Source organism: Rousettus aegyptiacus, unplaced genomic scaffold (genome assembly GCF_014176215.1).
Source record: "Rousettus aegyptiacus isolate mRouAeg1 unplaced genomic scaffold, mRouAeg1.p scaffold_m13_p_5, whole genome shotgun sequence".
NCBI classification, from domain to species: Eukaryota; Metazoa; Chordata; class Mammalia; order Chiroptera; family Pteropodidae; genus Rousettus; species Rousettus aegyptiacus.
The window spans coordinates 6091422-6109881 of NW_023416308.1; the positions used below are offsets into that span (position 1 = coordinate 6091422).

Genomic DNA, 18460 nt, shown 5'->3' on the forward strand with positions numbered 1-18460 from the left:
CCGCCTCCCAGTCTAATGCAAGTCTTACCCATCAGGCAACTCGAAAGGTTCGTCAACTCCTATTACTCCCTCTCTCTTTTTTTTTTCAAGTGGAGAAAATTTATTTACATAGATTTTTGGGGAGAAAGTAACTGTTGGGCACTGCTCAAAAGAGCAGATTAAACCTAATACAGTGGATAACATGAGTAATTCATCAGAGACCGACCCAGACCAGCAAGAAGAGCCTTTGGGAAGAGAATGAAAATAATCTGATCCCAATACTCTTAAAAGCTGGAATCCAAGTGTTTACTTCTATGGGGCATTTGAGCCTTCTACACCCCATAGAAAGATGCCGGAGGCAGATCATCTCTCCAAGCCATGAAAACGGAGGCCCCAGCAACAGATTCTCTGTGCCACTGAACTGATGAGCAGTTGCCGCTAGTTTTAAATTCCAGAAAACCACTACTTACTATTAGTAGTCTACTCCTGCCAAATGGAAGAGATGGATGAAACAGTGGCTCATATTCTGCCCCGTTTCCAAGGCAAATATGATGCGTGTAACCGAGGTACAGAGGAGAAAGTACATTATGCTCAGAGCGGTGGTTAGATTCAAGTACCTGAGCGCGAACTGTGCAAGCAAAGCCCCACATAGCTTTATCAGGAGTGTTGTGTTCACGGCCACTTCTCATTTCAAAGGAGAAGGTGACTGTATCTCCTTCCACCTTAAAATTTAAGGGGGGAAAATGCACTTTAAAAACAAGACACAATTTTCAAAAGAGCAATGAATTTCTGAGATTCACTTTCAAAAGGACCACAGCAATATTTCACTTTTTCTCACTTGTTTTTTAAACTCAAATTCCATCCCCTCTCACTTGGACACCAACCTTACAGGTGTCTCTTCTGACCATGTAGCTTTAGGGATGAGGCATGTGTGAAGTGGTCCAATAGCAGGACCAGGGTAAAGAGTAATCAAATCGTGAACAGAATTTCAAGAACTTCTTCAGATTCCTATTCTTTCTGCCTCTCTCCTCCTCTCTCCACTTTGCCGCCACACTTGTGCCAAGCAAACGGCCAGTACCCTGAAGAACACAGAGAGGGCCAGGAGACCTTGCTCTGTATTGTGGACCCAATACCACAAGCAGGAACCAACAGGCAGGAGAGCAGAGAACAGTTAAAAGCGCTGTGCTGATCTGGCTGTGGACGCATCTGGACTAACCCCACGAGGTAACTGCTGGCTTCGGCTAAATTAGAGAGGGTGTGCAATGGACGTGAGATAAAGGCTCCGGGAACACGCTCAGTTTTTTTGGGTTTTGGTGAGCATTTCAGTTCACAATCATGTTCTAAGGAGACAGGTCACAGTTCAAGGGCCCAGATTACAAAGCGTGGCTCAAATCTCATCAGTCTGAGAATGGATCAGTATTTTTTGCTCCAAAGGCCCAAATTCATTTGAAAACATTGATCCCACATTTTTAGGCTTCGATGGCCCTGTGGTTCTAGGATATACATCACAAGGGCGTCTAGAGCAGAACAAGCTGGAAAGGGTTGGCAGTCCTTCCCATAGACAGGGAAGAGAATGCCATGGCAACCCCGGTCCACGGAGTAACCTGTGGGCCGCATACAAGTTCTGGAGCTGGCAGGGGTCTGATGGTCTGATGCCCCACACGTGACAGGAGGGTCATGCTGAGTGACGCAGTGACTTAGCCTGGCAAGGTAGCCCCACCTCAACGAAAGCCCCCGCGACGAAATTTTTTTCTGGAATTCTAGTTAATACTTGGGTCCATGAGGATCGCAAGTTCATTTCTCTTTTCTAGGAAGCGAATGTGACCAGATACCGTACCTTCACCAAGTCTTTCGGCCAACCAGTTCCTAAGACACTACGGCTGCCATATCCCAGTGTGTTGCCTCCATACTCAGCAACCTTCCTACTGTTTGTGTTAGGCCCCGCATATATCACCAACTTCAAAACAGAAAATATACTGTTAGACTGTAAAAGAAAAACAAAAACAACATCTACAAATAAAACGGCTGCAGAAAATGTTTGTTTAAAAATACATTTATAACCAGGCACTGGTGTCATTATAACTAATATCTTTTTTTTTTTCTTTTTTTTTTAAGGTACAACTGATACTCTAGTTTGGGTGCAATCGGCCATTGGTATTTACAGGGCAGCCACAGACTAATAACAAATATTATCACACTTTAATTAACTTGGGGACCTCATATTTGTTATACTCAGCTATTGTATATATTTTTAAATAGCTATTTTATTCCTAAGTAATGACATATAACTCATTAATAACAGGTATAGTTTGCCCCCACAAGTCCTCCCCCAAATTAATAAAGTGAGCAAATACAGGTGAAAAGATGGTTATATCTAACACAAAATAAAAGCAAAATGAAAACAAAAACCTCAACAAACGAAGATTTTAAAAAATGCAACAAATTGAAAATAAGCCATCTATTCTTAGAATGTTGCTTAATGGTATAAAAAGAAAATGACACAACTTTGGGCCACAAAGGGGGCTCCTGCTTCTTGTGTCAGTTTTCATGTATCGATACTTTTCTTCGATAAAGGCTGTTCGTTTATACCCAATTAACCAACTTTCTAATATGCAGGAGAAATATTCAGAGGTCATTTGGCATTCAGCTACTTTCGCAGGAAGAATGAGGCTCTGGCTTCTGTAAATACCAAATGAAGTCTTCCAATGTGCGTTTCCACGGCCTCTGACTGCACTTTTAGCCCTGGACACTTATTGTCTCGTGGTTTCTTACCCTTTTGGACCTTGTGCTGACACCACTTTGCCAGGGGCCACTGGAAAAGTAAATGTTACTCTTCTCCATGCAGTGAGCGTCCCTGTGCCTGTGCGTTTAACGCTAATGCCTACTGCAGGGAGGATGTCTCAGGAGATGCAAATTACTGGCTTTAAGGGAGAAACGAAATGACGCCGACTGAAATGGCGACCTCTCCCATTTCCATTTTAAACACTCATATCGCTTCACACTGGAAATGGGGGTACACAATGCCAGAAGCTATGAAGTGGGGTACACTGATGTCGGGAGATGTATTTTTTGACAAGCCCATCAAAGACCATTTTCTAAATTCTCTTGCTTCCAGCTAAGGTGAGTTTTAAGAGCAAGTCTTCAATCCCTTCGGACATCTGGGAATCCTCACTATCCTAAAAGATGATGGGGAGGAGAATTCTACGACTTGCCCAGTAACATGTTTTACCATCTCATAGTATATACAGTTAAGAAGTCAGGAATTTTTAACCTAAAAATCTCTCCTGGTGAGATTTAAGACCATCTGCCCTTACAAAATTCACGAAGGAAAGATCCAATAGATAGCTAACAATCTACACAAAAATTGTCCTGCATATATACAAACTATTAGAAACGACTCTTTTCCTTTTATATGTTACATATCACGGTTTCATTAGCCTTCCCTGATAAGTTCAACATGATGGTTTACAATGCAACAATTATAAAAAGAAAATAAGCCCTAAAATGTTTCTTTTTACTTATAATTCAGCCACCAGATTGAAAACTACACTGCCTCAAAAATCTATGTGGGCCCTGAGATAATGACAAGACCAACAATTTAAATAAACATAAACAGACCTTAACACATAAAGATCGCCTTCTCCCAAAAGATGCACGAGAAGCCCCAAGAACTGGGTAGCAAGACCTTTCTAGATGAAAGAAGACACATCTACAGGAAATCCAGGCACAGAGGAAAGGCAGGAGGTAAGCAGAATGTAAAAGGGGATTTCCTTCAACTTGGATCTAAACTTTGAAAGCTCACAGAAGTCTGCTTTCAACACGTCATTAAAACACTGTTCTCAGACTGCAGAGGTGAGGGCTTTTTGGCTCTCCCAGTCACTACCCTTCAAGGCATTATCTTAGGAAAGGTCTCCTAAGAGATAACTGCAGACAGAAATAAGTCAAGAATGGTGACCAGCAGCAAAGAAAAATAAGAAGCATCTAAGAAACCAGAGTTGGAATCAATACTAAGGCAGATCTTGCTTACTTTGTCATAGTCATATTGTGAAGAGCATCTGCTGTCAAATCTAAGATACAGGCAGCGAGCTCCTGGAATATGGACGGTTTCTTTAAATTTGTAGTTGTCTCTGACAGGGTGGACTGTTTCCACAGTCTTGCCAGCAGCCCACGGAGCAGGAATCTTTAAACCTGTGAGAAAGCCTGGTTCTTCTTTCTCTTCCAGCATCCTAAAACCAGACAAAGAGAAAGTGACTGAGCCTAGCAGCAAGGAAAGGGAGAAGAAAACACACAGTAAAACACAAAAGGCTAAGAAATTACGCTTCAATTTTCCACAGCGTGCAGTATGACATTGTGGCTTTGAAATGCTGTGTATCACTGCTGATTAGAAACATTAAAAATAAATTCCTATATTTAAAGGTTTTTCTTTTTTGTTGTTAGACAATATATTTGCATTCCCCACCACCACCAGCCTCTTTTCAAGAGGGAAGCCCAAATCATATCCAGGAGAGGACCTTGCCAACTCTCATTTAAAGTTACTCAGGGAGAAAAAAAAAGATACTGTTAAGGACTTTTAAGAGTGGCCACTTTCCAAGTCACACAAGATTAGCATCCTGTAAAGATTCCTTTTGTTGATCTCTAAAGGTCAACTGTAGAAAACTCCATGAACCTACATGAATATTTTTTACCATAATTTTTACTAAAGAAAAGTGTCTTTGAAGTTCCTCTCATCTGTTGTAAATGAACTCTCGAGGACGTCACAGGCCCGAGGGTGTGGAAGACAGTCTCCTACAACGTGCACTTGGCTGTGCGGAGTTCTCTCTTTCAGCTCTGTGCTGTCCAATGTGGTGTCTGCTTAGTCAAACGTGGCCGCCTAAACTGAATCTAAACCAAATACAATTGAAAGTTCCATTTCTTGGTCACATTAACTACACTGCAAGTGCCCGATAACAGCATGTGGCTGTGGCCACAGCACTGGAAGACAAGGTTACAGATGGTCATCGCTGCACGAAGCTCTAGAGGAACCCGGAAGTCCTTCCTTTCTGGTCAGTGCTGTTCAAGACCGCTTGAATGAGATGGAATTAACATGTAATAAGTTGCACGTGTTTAAAGTGTGCAACTTGGCAAGTCTGGCTACATGTTACATTGTGAAGCTTCCTCCTTCCTGGTAATCCAGGCGATCAATTTCTTTCTCTCACTGAATAGTTCGTGCTTTCTGGAGTTTTATACATCTAGAATCGTACGGTATGTACCTTTTAGGGGGATCTGGCTTTTTTCACTCAGCACAAGTATTCTAAGATTCATCCATGTTGTTGAATATATCTATAGTTCACCTCTTCTTACTGCTGAGTAGGATTCCACTGTGTGGGTAGACCACCGCATGATTATCCCTTCACCGGTTGGTCCACATTTGGGTTGTTCCTTGTTTGGGGCTATTCTAACTAAAGCTGTTATGACCTTCACACAAGTCATTGTAAAAAACCTATGCGTTCTTTTCTCTTGTGTTCATACCTAGAAGTGAAATAACTGGGTCATATGGCAGATGTATGTTTAATTTTTTCAGAAACTATCGAACTGTTTGTCAAAGTCATAACGATTTACGTCCCTATCATCGGTATATAACCATTTGTCAATTTTGAACTAATCTCTTGATCTGTGGGGAAATTGATTCTAATCCGTTCCCATAGGTCTACAGAACAATTGTACAATTATCTGTAAAATTCTGACCCTGAATTCTCTATTTCCAGTTAGGTAATCCTTGCTAAAAATCATTTTGAGAAAGGAATACGAGGCTTTCACCAGAAGAAAACAGGCAGGGGTCCCTGCAAGGAAGCAGCGTCCCTCACCTCTCATCGGGGAACAGCCTGCCCTTCTGGTCTGATGCTCCACATGGGGAACAGCCCACCTCGGCAAAAACTGGACACTGGGTTTTAAGCAGCAAAGCCGTCTGAAACACAAAACCATCATCATGTCTTAAAGTGCTTACTGGCAGTTATCTGGATGGTAGTAGAGCCAAACTCGGAATTCTCACTTAGATCATCTTGTTCGCAATCCTGGTCTGTCCTCTCTCACTAAGAAATGCTTTGCTACTTAGACCACATAACATCATTCTGTTTAACACTGGACGGAACACACCACTTACATTGGTTACAGACAGGTAGCAAGGACTCAGGAGACTAACTGCCATGGTAGCATCTCAGCAGCATTATAGGTGAGCATTCTTACAGCTGACTATCAGTTAACACTTGCTACAAGATTGTAGTGATTTAGTCAAATTAAATGTTTTCCCTTAATGTTTCAATTTATTTTCATGACACGGTATTTTTCCTTCGTTTCGTCATCATTTCCCTTGGCTTCTGAAAGGCACAGTTACATTCATTCCGCCTTCAGGGAATGCACATGGCCCCAGCGGGACCACGACACCGTGTGAAGCGGGCTGGCCGAGAGGCAGTTTCCTTCGGCATGCCGAGGGTCATACCTGACTGGTGTAGAGGACCAGCTGCACTAGCTGAGGCATCAGGGCATCGGCCATGGTCAGAGTCTGTAAATTTGGATGCATCAGGGAGGTCAGTAACACTGGAAGGAGGTGACCCAGCATAGTAGCCTTAGTGACTTGTTCCAAGCCTTTTAGCCTACAAAAAGTTCAAGACAAGACTCAGCTATAACAATCCCCAATGATGTGAAGAAGCAACTAACATCATCCATAGCTGACAAATTCTTTTAAACTGCATTTCCCTGGACTAGTTAAGCAGTTAGAGTTACAGCCATTCAGTCTACCAATTTCTCACCTTCTACCACTGAGAGAACAGAAATCTCGTAATAGATTTCACCTTCAACCTGTGATTCTGCTAAAAAAACAAAAGTTACATGGTGCACTTCGTAGCACCTTTGAAGCGTTCTATAAATGGGTTCTGAAATGTGAATGGCTACTCTAGGCAGCTGCCACCTACAAAGTTCCCTTGGTTCTGGGCTGCAGGTGGCGGTGCTGCACTGAGCCTCCAATGACGAGAAAATGAACGGCTACAGCACTGACCTTCCTGCCCACAGCAGTGACACCCACTTCTGGCCAAGAGAAACCGGCTCACGCGCGGTAGAAAGGCACACAGATTTTAGATTTGTCTTTAAAATCACATTCTTCCCCTCCCCGCCCCCAGTCTTATTGAGATCTAATTGACATGTAACATCGTATATACATTTAAGGTGAACGAAATAATGATGTGATGTACCTATATGTTGTGACTTGAGTACCTGAAATCACATTCTTAACAGCCCCCACTCTTCTGGTAGAAGAGCTGAGGTATGTGACCCGCCCAAAGAAAGATGCGAGTGAGATCAATTCTCTCAGACTACCTAGGATGTTGGGGCTGGAACCAGAAACGGAACTCCCATTCCCCAGGCTCTCAGACTGCACCTCCCCAGGGCAGATCTGCGCCACACACCAGCGGCGGACCCTACGAGTCTTCACAAGCCCCAATGTGACGCCTGTCTGGATTTTACTATCAGTTCCAACCTGCCCACCTACTCTCTGGGAGTGGCCAAAGAAACAGGGTCATGGAGGCAGGGTCAGTGGAGGAAAAGTTACACTGCAGAACTGTTCTAGATCAGCATCTCTAACATTAAAATCATCAACACGTATAGTATATAAATCGATTCTAACAGCAAGCCACAGCAGGTAGTTTGATGGGAGAAAACTGAGAAAGCGTTACTACTGGGAATGAGACGTTTACCCTCTCTCTAGGGCACTCCTGTATATGGAGAAGTAAAATGACAGCAAAATCTGGAGATACCACGTAAGTGTCACTAAGTCACTTCCATCTCCCTAATGTACTTATCGTGAGGGAGCTGAGAGCGCACGGTACTGAGCTAGATGACAGATGAGAGGCCACTCCGGGAGCAATGATGGTAGATGACGCTGTCCCCCACAACCGTGCTGCCCTCAGAGCGCGGCTGTCAGCCCGACTGCACCTAAAAGCACCACTAAAGAGTTGATTGCACTTGGCTTTGAAACTCTTGCCGTTTCAACCTATTCTCACAAAAGTCCCTCTCTAGCACGTGAACGCTGGATGTTCTGTTCTAAAGGATTTCGCCTTCGTAAGCAAATCCTTCTTTCTGAAGGGCAGCAGGTCACAGTCCACAATCCATTGCCTCACCTCTGCTCACGGTCAGCTATGTCACTATTTATGAGGGCAGTTGTGACCTGCTGCAGCATTTCCAACACTTCATCACATCCAGTCAGGATCTGGGTGGCGAGAGCCAAAATACTGACCTTTAGCTCCTAGGTAGAAAATATCATAATGTTATTTTTAAGCTTTGTGATAAATATACACTCACAATGACAACATGAAATGATGTATTCTATGATGCATTTCCAAATTAAATAATGAGGTGGCCAGAATACGCCCAAAGCAGTAAGTTCCGCTAGGATGGCAAGTAGCAATTTGATTTGGGAGGCTAAGGTAGGGAGTGCTGACAGAAATACGCAGTATTTCACGGGGAGCACACCGGGTCCCCAGGAGAAAAGGCATTTCTCCCATCCCCTCCAGCACCAGAGAGCTCCCGGTGGCCAGCCCAGAAACTGTCCAGGTGGAAGAGTGCCTTGGGTGGTATGAGGGTAGCTAAAGAGAAAAACAGAACAGTAAAAGGCGCGTGTCGAGGCGGTGAGTAAAATGAGACAGAAACGCAACACTCTGAAACAGTACAAGTGACCTTTTTGCTTAATGTTTTAAACCATTACACTTGAAAACAGGCAAGTTAAAAAATTCAGTTAAAGTAGCAGGCAGTTACAGGCTATCGAACATTAAGAATAACTATCAGAGAGCTCGTGGGAATACAAATACTAAATAATGTGTTAAGAAACACTAGTTAAGATCACAGAAATGTTTAGTTTACAATTATTTTCTATTAAAAAAAAATACAACCAAATTAACCCTTTGGGTGAAATCTGTGTTTTTTTATTTTTCCCAGAAATACCAGACAAACCCAGCCTATTCTGCTTTACCAAGAGTATTTCTTTCCACGGGTTAGTTAAGAATTTATCAAATTGAGCCTTTCAAACGGAAAACATTGGTTTTCATTGTTGGAATTTTCTGGGTTCCTTTTTTGGGGGGGAGAGGAAATAGCACTAAGATATTTTTATCATGAAGAGAAAAGGAATTCTGAACTGACCAGCCGGGATACTGATCATACGAGCCATCGTCCACTGCCTGCACATCCAGCGGCAGCACAGTGCCCGGTATCCTACATGCCTCGGCTCTCATCCTCACAGCACCTTACCATGGAGACGGTACTGTCCCTTTTTACTGATTAGGAAACTAAGGCGAGAGAAGGTAATAAATAGGATCAGCAATTTAGATGTTGAATTCACGCATTTTTTTGCCTATTTAAAAACTGATTAGATAATGAGATAAACTCATAAATATGAACTAGCAGGTGTATGATTATACGCATCAAGGAGTTAAGAAAAAGGCAAACTGTAATGGCTTTTATCTTTTAACTACAGCCTCCTTGGTTAATTTCTCAGTGTGTTTAGTCAACATTTTGGGGAAGAATTAAGCCTGTATTGATTTCTCTAATTCTCCCACAAAGATGAAAATCTGAAGAACAATGCAAACAATAGCCTGGAGCATCTGTCAACAGTATAACAACCACTGCTATAAAAAAAATCTTTGGATTGCTATAAATTGCCATGTGGGAACAAACTGAGTTTACACAGAAGCTAACTTAAAAATAATTACAGAAAATGAAATGAATTACAGGTTCAGAAATTCAGTATAAAGGCTGTGAGGAAATTATCACCTTTTTAAAAATTATTTGAATCAAGAGAATATAATAAACCAGCCAAAATGCCAAAGTTGTTTAAAATGTTATGCTCCTGAGTTTATTTATAAAAGTATATAAATAAAATTTCAGGTGCGTATGAGATCACTTGTAAGTGCCGTATTTTATAGTTCTTAAAAAAAAAAAAAGATGAACATAAACAAAGGCACGAAAGATAGACAGGAGCACATGGATGACACGTTATGAGAGTGTCACAAATATGGTAACCACTGTGCAGTGACATAAAAATCTATGGAATGAGTGGCCTAATATCATCTCTCACAAAAGTATAAGCCACATGGTGAAATCTGACATCATAATACACAGAAATTTAGCCCGTTAAGCTGTGCTTTACACACTGGGTAGAGAGCATCGTTAGAATAAAGCTTGGTGTTTACCTGTACCTTCAATGTCTCTCCCTGCAAGGAGTTGTCACTGTCATCATTCTCATCAGGTTTAATCAAAATAGTGTTACTGAGAAGGTGGTTCTGAACTGCCATCAGATAGCGCAGGCAGGAAGATGCAGCCTTTAATACAAATAAGGGCATTTAAATGATCTAGATCCTACTGAAAGAAGGAATCATGTAATCCTCACGTTTTTAAAAGATTGACAAGGGAAGCAAAGAGAAAGTACAGAAAACAGACCGAGTTAGTTTCTCAGGTGACTTATTTCCGTTTGGCTTTTGATACATAATTGACACATTTATCATAACTTTCTGCCTTCTGCTATATACTTCTCAGTAATCGCTCAGATACTTACTCGAATTTTTGCCTCTTAAAAATTCTTCTTCCCCACCCTCCTTCCCCTCACACGTATCTGCATTAGCGAAGACTCTACTGAAACCCTTAAAAGTATCTTTTGGTTCTTATCAGTCTCTGTAAAACATTGGTGGTTTAGAAAACGATGTGAAATTTCAAATTAATAGGGGAAGTAACCCTCACTATTTTAAGCAAAACTAAAACATCCAAATTCAGTCAAATAATTTATTGCAACTAGACAGTTAAAGCAGGACGAGCCATCTTTGGAGGAAGTATTTCAAGTGGATTTGTCTAGTTCTATATTTCTAGGATAAGCACTGTTATCCATGGACCTTCTCCCTCGTAAAGTATGTGTGTAACTATGGGTACAAACACCTCGACACAGCAAAATGAAACAAGAACATGGGGTACACTTTTGCTTTCATTAAACACATTTTTACTTACAGGCACAGTTGAAAGGAGTTTTTGAAAATCATCTTTAGAGACAGTTTGGCACTTGGTGATTAAGATACAGGATTCTCGTACCACAATCTTCAGAATGTAGTGTAGAAGTTCATCATTTAGTCTTTAAATGCAGGAAAAATGTAACGATAAGATATTGATGGTTTAGTAATAAATGGAGAAATTCTACATAATTGGTACAAAATGACAAATAGAAGATACAAAATTAATTGGTTCTGTAAGCCAATCATCTTAGTAATGATGCTAACAACCAGGTGTATCTTCTAAATCAAACTTAAACAAAATAGTACATAAGCACCCAGTCCAAATATTTTATAAACAGCAAATAAACCAATACCTTCCTCCCCTCGCCAGCTGTAATTACACCCTTACCTCCTCTCTCTGACCATTAATTTACATGACACACTCCACCAAGACTTCTTGAATATGTTAAGTACCCTTTCTCCAAGTCCATGTTACTTTACTGATAAAACGGAAACGTACTACTGTCATTTCTTAGGGCAACTGTAGGATTTATTATCTTTCAATTGATCCATGGCTTAGACTTAACATGCTGCTTATATTAGATATTAGAGGACACTAAAGTTGATCAAACTCGTTTAAATGTAAATTGATTCCTGAGAAAAACACAAAGAAAAAGCTAGCAGTGACTAAGATAACTGATGTCACCTGTAATGATCATCGTCTTCGCTGCCAAATCGGTTGTTTTGAAGCTGTTCAGCTAAATTGGTGAGGATCACATCTCGCAGCTGGGAGAGGCCACTGTTTCTCTCTCCTAATACAGAACAAAGCGCCATAAATTACCCTGGTAATTACACTTAGAAAACTGGTGCTATTAAAAACGGTTATTAGACAAGCAGACTGTCGACAATCTAAGGGCGCTAGGCATCTGTACTTGCACAAGTAACAGCAGAAAGAACGACATCATGACCAACCTGACTTTTTTTCAAACCAGTGGATCCTGATTCAAGTATAGTTACCCCCTCGATGTATCATAAAGTGTGGTTTCTAACTCCTCAAATTAATGTGGCTTATAAATGCACAGTGCCTTTGACATGTGAGTTTTGTTACTGTTGTTCAGTCTAACTTCAAAAGTTGCATTTTAATACGGCCTAGAGATCCCCCAGGAGTTGTTATCTTTAATGTTCATTAAACATCTACAGTCAGGACATTAGCTAGGTGGTGGGGATAGAGGTTTATAAAGCTTGATGACATATCAAACACGGTTTCTGCTTTCAATCTCGTTGAAGTGTTGACATGTGTGCAGATACATTTTAAAAATTAAGGCTGACTAACTGATATGAAGGGAAAAAATCTATCTTAGTATCTGGTCGTGACCTTAGGGACAAAAAAGGATGGTAGCTAAAGGGTAACACTCACCTTCGGTTAAGACGAGCTTAAGTAAGTTATTGATTTCAGTTTCACCTGGGTACAAGATATTTAAACCAGAGCTGAAATGACAGAAAAGTCACAAAGCTTTGAAACAAATGTTCTAGAAAATACAGACTATTTAAATTTTTATTTTTTTTAAAGATGTCAGTTTGGTTACATAAAACTCTGAAGTAAGTTTCATCACTAAAAAAAAGCCCTGGAATCTGAATTCGCTGCCGTGATAGTGCAGTCAGTCACCTCCCTGATGAACAGTCAGTCCCTCTCTTCCTCTCCTGTCTGTGAATCACCGAAATGATAACTGAGGCCGGATGCAGAGTTGGTTAAAGAGAACAGAGCTATTAAAAAGTCAATGGAGTAGAGCTAGGTATATATGCAGACTGTGCCCTAAATAAATCATTTGAGAAAGGGACTTTCGAATTCTCAGCTTTTCCAAAAGGGCAGAAAGAACAGTATTGCAAACGGTGCCAGAATTCCTTCTTTTCAATGAGGTTTAACATACAAGAAAATGCACATATTTAAAGTGTACGATTTGATAAAGTTTTTCTGATAAGCTTTGACATACGTACACACCCACGAAAACATCACCGTAATCAAGATGGTGAACATACTTGTCACCCGCGATTTTCCCCATGGCAGTAGTTTTAATTTTTGTCTTAATGCTCTCAACAAAAAGACACCCAAAGCATAATTTATTAAGGAATACGGTACTTCCAGACAGAACATTCAGTTCTCTCTTTGTCACAAAATTATATCTGGTCACATTAAGGCTACATTCCTGAATAAAAGTTCACTGCCCTCATAAAAATATATACCGATAGATTAAATGACAATAAAAATGGCCCATAAATTCTTCTGTCTTAGCGAACAAGGTTTTAAGCAGATTTTTAAAAGCTACGTTGTCAAGTATTTACTTTGCTTCAGGCCTGATTAAAATCTCACAAACCTATGACCTGGGTACTATTTTTAAGCTCATTTATAGCTGAGGAGATGGAAGACTCAGATTAAGGTCCCGGCCATTAAGTGGCGGAGCAAAGACTAGAACCCAAGTCTACCTGACGCCAAAGCCTGGCCGCACCCTCCCCCAAATGAGATACATATCTGCTTGTAAACCATCAACATATCCACTTAAAGGTTTTTTTCTTTTTTGTTTCTTTTTGAGATCCAAAAGGTGAGATGAGGAATACAGGTATAGGGATGTGTTGGGTCCTCTGGGCGTTGGGCCACAAACGGCTGTCCAGTTAAGTCATCCTCTGCGTGAGAGGCCCTGACCAGGACGGGGTGACCTCTGTGATACCGGCCTGAGGGGGAGACCGTGAGGCAGCCAGCACTAAGGAAATCATTTGCTGATTACCTGATGGCAAGGCAGACTTCCTTCTGAATTTCAGGGCAAATTTGATCTTTTGGTGCCATCAACAACTGCCAAAGAAGCAATCCCGATCGTCGAATGATGTCTCGATTCCTTTCGGTTTGTGGGCTGAAGAAAAATTTAAACACCACCTACAGAAACATAAGGGATATGTCTAAAAATGCTAATTCTCCTGAGGATAAAATTATCCCTCTGAAGAAAGTACGCGGTAGATATTCTTTTGAATAGATACCCAGGTGGATTTTTAACCACAGTCTCTTCCATTGTGTAATGGTATAATTATAGTAAATATTTTACATATATTAATTGCAATGGGCTACATATAACAATACTCCATTAACTGCCAAGCAATGAATATGAGGATAATTCTAATTATGGGATTAGAATGTCGTAAGCTGAAAAACAGGGATGTTATTAATTTTTCTTCGGGTAGAAATTAGCTGGCAGAAGCCAAGGTTTGCATTTTTTTTTTCTCTATTACCTTATTTATCCCCAAACAGTGCATTTACCTGAAAAACAACGAGAATGCAGCGTATAATACAGGTATCTCCGTTAACCATGGCCTTCTCCATAATGTCACAAATGCTGCTAAGATGGTGTGCTTCGATCGGATGCTGCTTGCCCAAGACACTTGTGATTGGAAGGTTTGGGTTGGTAGCAAGAAGATTGAGTTGGTGTATGCACATCGCACCAACGTGGTGCAATAATTGGTTTATAACCTCATTCGTGGTTATAGCCTCTTCTAGAAAATGAAAAGGAAATTCAGTAAGGAAATACATCGCTATGGGCAGTCCCCAAGGAACAGTTTTCTGACTTAACAAAAGATGCACACACACTGGGAGAGAATATCTTGGCTCCAATCTCTTCCACTACTGCTGGAGACCCTTCTCCCCACCAGAGTGCTGGGGTGAAAACACTTGGGAATTTCCATTTTTTTAGAGCGTTAAGTAGCTACGGCACGGAGCCTTTCCTCTATGCTTGAAAACAGGCTACACACTGTATGCATTGTCTTACATCATCATTATAAACAGACTACCTTAGCCCTGTTTTGCAGAAGGGCAAATCAAGAATTAGAGAAGTTAAGTAACTTGCTCCAGGTCACGCAGATACTATGTGGTAGAACTGGATTTGAATTCAGGCTATCTGAGTTGAGAGTCCATGCTGGTAATCATTCTGATAAAATCTCTCCACCCCCAACCCCCTTCCCTGATCCAGAAATATCTCCTCCCACGACACCTCATTTAGTCACCACCAGCCTAAATAGCCATCAGTTCAACCTTGTGAGGGTTGACAAGCATTCTTACATAATAATAAATGGCTCATGAATGGTTACAGGTATTTAGGGAATGGAGGTGAAAATAAATAGGCAAAGTAGGAAAAAAAAAAAAAAAAAGGCTGCCTTTAAAACAGCTGAAATGAATGCCTAAAAGGAACAGGAAAGTAGGTAATCTTGAAGAGGCAGGCCCAGGTAGGGGAACCTTTACAAGCTGCAAAAAAATTGTAGGCACTGGGAACTATGAGAAAAGGACTCAAGGAAACCAAAGGGAAGGTAAGACTAAACTTTTCGACTGCCTGTTAACCTGAGGCCAGGCTGGGCCCCATCCTCTTCTGTGCCCCTTGAGTCCCTTGATCTTATAACAACAGAATTTGGGTTAGTATTCACGTTTACCACACTTTTTGAAAGCTAGCTTTGGGACCGACCCAAATAAACGAGGTCCCTGATTTTTACTGAATTAGACAGGAAACCAGCGGTGGGGTCTGAGTAGACCAGTGGCAGGTCTGACTACCTCAGACTGTAAAAGCCACTGGCACTTACGTGAAGGGGAGTGACTGCGGAGAAGTCAGAGGCCAGTGAGGAGGCCACTCGCTAACTCGGGTGGAGATAGCGGCCCAGACTAGAGTTGCCGCAGCAGAACTAGTGGAAAGTGGCTGTGTTTGGGACACATTTTGAAGGTGAGAGATGACAAGATTTGCTGATATCCATTTGAGTGTGGGGTGTGGGAACGAGAGTGACAGATGACCCTGGTTTTTGTGGTCTGGGCATGTGAGAGAGAACAGTGAGCCATACACTGGAGCTCAGCAGGTATAGATCTGGGGGCGGGGGGAGATGGAGTTTCTGACATGCTAAGCTGAGGACGCCTATTAGATATCCAAGTGGAAGCAAACACGTGGTCTGGAGTCCAGGCGAGAGGCTTGGAGATAGTAATCAGGGAGTTACTAACACACAGTCGAGTTTTCTCCTTTTTGCTTTTTTCTTTTTATAGGTTTATCAAGATATAACTCACATAGCATAAAATTCACCTATTCTAAGTGCACGCTTCAATGATTTTCAGTAAACTGACACAAATACCAAAATCGGGAATCAGAGAAATTACTACTGACCTATAAAAATTTAACCATCAAGAAATATTACGAGCAACTTTATGCCAACAATTTAAAAACTTAGATGAAATGCACTTATTTCTAGAAAGACACACAAATTACCAAAACTAACTCTAGAAGAAATAAAAAATCTGAATAGCTAATTGCATAGCCTCAAAATGTCACCTCTCCCTAAATATTCGTTATTGTGATGATTAACATATGTCCACAAATTCTGATGCTTTTCCTTCCAGGAGGTGGAACTTAAGCCATCTTTCCATGAGTGTGGGCTTAATGAATGGCTTCTAATACACAGAGTATAAGAAGAGAAAAGTGGTAACTTTGCAGTGAAAAAAGCTGGTATTTAAAACAAGTGATCAATTCTGACATCACTAGTAATAAGTCATGTTGACATCACATACTGTGATATGAGAAGAGCACTTTGCCTCTGCAGTATTCTTCCCCCAAATCTGAAACTTCAGTTTAAAATGAGAAAATATTAGATGAGCCCAAACTGAGGGACAGTCTACAAAATACCTGACCAGAACTCCTCAGAAGCACCTGTCCCTGTTATGCAGGTAGGGTAACTCTACCCATCCACGTGCCACCATCTCGAATCTACTGTCTAATGGCATTTTTTTTTAGACATTAAACTTACTAAATCCAGAAATAATTTATTTGCTGAAATTCTCTATTTGTCTAATCATAGCCATCATACTTTCCTTCAATCTTTTAAGTGTGGTTTCCTTTAGCTCCTTGAACTTACTTACAAAGGCTGCTTTAAAGTCCTACATCTGAGTTTTGCCTACAGCGTGTAGCTGATTGCTCTCTTTTTAAAAAATTCTTGCTTCTATTTTCAGTTTTACGTTCATTTGTTTATTTTTATTATTCTTGTTTTTATTTTCAAGCCTGGCTTCCTTGAGGTCACCCCATCTGAGTCAGAGGTTGTGCTGAAATACCTCAAGCCAGTGAGACTTCCACCCTGGATGGATCTGTGTTTTGGAGGGAGCAGATCAAAGTTCAGGCAGTTTTAACTCCACCCGGGTCTGCGCTTTCTGCCAGGCCCTCCTCACATCTCTGCAGGCTCAGGTTGAGCCAGGCCTGTGTGAACAGCTCAGACCCTTTCCAGCTTCTCTGATGCGGACATGTGGGGCGCGTACCAAGGCTCTCTGGAGCGTTGTCACTAAGCAGATCTCACCAACAAGTTTCCAGCTGGTCTGCTGGTTCGCCACTTGCCCGAACCAGGGCACAGCCTCAGGCTGGCAAAGCCACCGGATGGTCTGTCCGCCACGAAGGCTACCTACGGAACCTGCTGCTGGGCACGAGTTTTCTTCCAGGCTCTGCTCCGAATCGAGTCAGACCCCTCTGGCAGCAGAGCTGCTGGTTGACGCTATCTGCCCACCCCGGCGGGGTATCCGCACTGGCCAAGCTTCAGGTGGGGGATGGGGGCGCCCCCCGCTAAGACCACCACAGACTTCTGCTGTTCTAACCCAAAGTTCAGTGTGTGGCTTTGTGGTTTTTTGTTTTTTTTTTTATGACTATCCACTTCTCAGTTTGGTGTATGCCATTGGTCAATTTCCAGGGCCTAGAACGAGTTGTTTTTGATAACTGTGTGGGTTTTATCATTGCTCAATGGGGAGAGGCCTTGCTGAGTGACTCAGTCCCCCATACCACTATAGTTGACTTTGATGTCGTGAGATTAGAAATTAATGTGAACTTAATATTAAGAATCTTAATCTTAATATTAATAAATATAAAGTTCCTTTATAGCTAATTCTAATTTAATTATAACTTTGGTCATAAATAAGTTATCAATGTAAAACATTGTAGCAGCGTATACTCCCATACCAAGTACAAATAAAGCACCAATTCTTGCACCAAAGTTCTGATAATTGCAGAAGGCACATAATTTTTCTGTAAAAAAAAGGCTATGGATCAACTCAGAAGTTATGTTTATCTACACACTTCTTTACTTAATCACAAACCAATCAGGTAACAAAGATTTTAGGTTTCTAAGCTCGAAGACGGGAGGCTGTGGACACAGTTTGTTGCTCGGGTCACGTTCCCACTTACTCGTGAGGCTGTATGAGGGGAACCCCCTTCCCGCAGGACTCTGAGGGCGCCTCACCTTTGGGCTCGGTGATGACGTGGCTGACTCCGAGTCTCTGACAGACGTAATGGAAGGCCTGGTTCCCAGGGTTGCACCACTGATCGATGTAGTCATTCGAGCAGGTCCACAGCATGTTGTTCACTGTGTCATAACAGGCACCTGCGAGAAGAGCGTACTTTATTCAACTGTCACGTCATCTGCCTAGATACGTACTTCTT

The 18460-nt window shown here is 41.6% G+C and overlaps 1 protein-coding gene across 10 annotated transcripts in view; it reads right to left on the reverse strand.

Moving 5' to 3' along the window:
• Positions 1-18460, reverse strand: part of HECTD4 (HECT domain E3 ubiquitin protein ligase 4) — a 155854-nt gene that overhangs the window by 68456 nt on the left and 68938 nt on the right. For 5 of the 10 annotated variants that reach the window (XM_016149744.2, XM_036221526.1, XM_016149751.2 and 2 more), the window contains 13 exons: positions 18261-18401; positions 14281-14513; positions 13757-13902; positions 12394-12464; positions 11683-11788; positions 10996-11116; positions 10191-10319; positions 8127-8251; positions 6455-6608; positions 5823-5923; positions 4007-4205; positions 1817-1963; positions 597-701 (listed from right to left, as the gene is read on the reverse strand). In XM_016149744.2, the coding sequence (XP_016005230.2) occupies positions 597-701; positions 1817-1963; positions 4007-4205; positions 5823-5923; positions 6455-6608; positions 8127-8251; positions 10191-10319; positions 10996-11116; positions 11683-11788; positions 12394-12464; positions 13757-13902; positions 14281-14513; positions 18261-18401 (1778 nt within the window). The remainder of the gene's footprint in view (positions 1-596; positions 702-1816; positions 1964-4006; positions 4206-5822; positions 5924-6454; positions 6609-8126; positions 8252-10190; positions 10320-10995; positions 11117-11682; positions 11789-12393; positions 12465-13756; positions 13903-14280; positions 14514-18260; positions 18402-18460) is intronic. The other 5 variants (XM_016149755.2, XM_036221527.1, XM_016149752.2 and 2 more) reach the window with 3 other exon arrangements.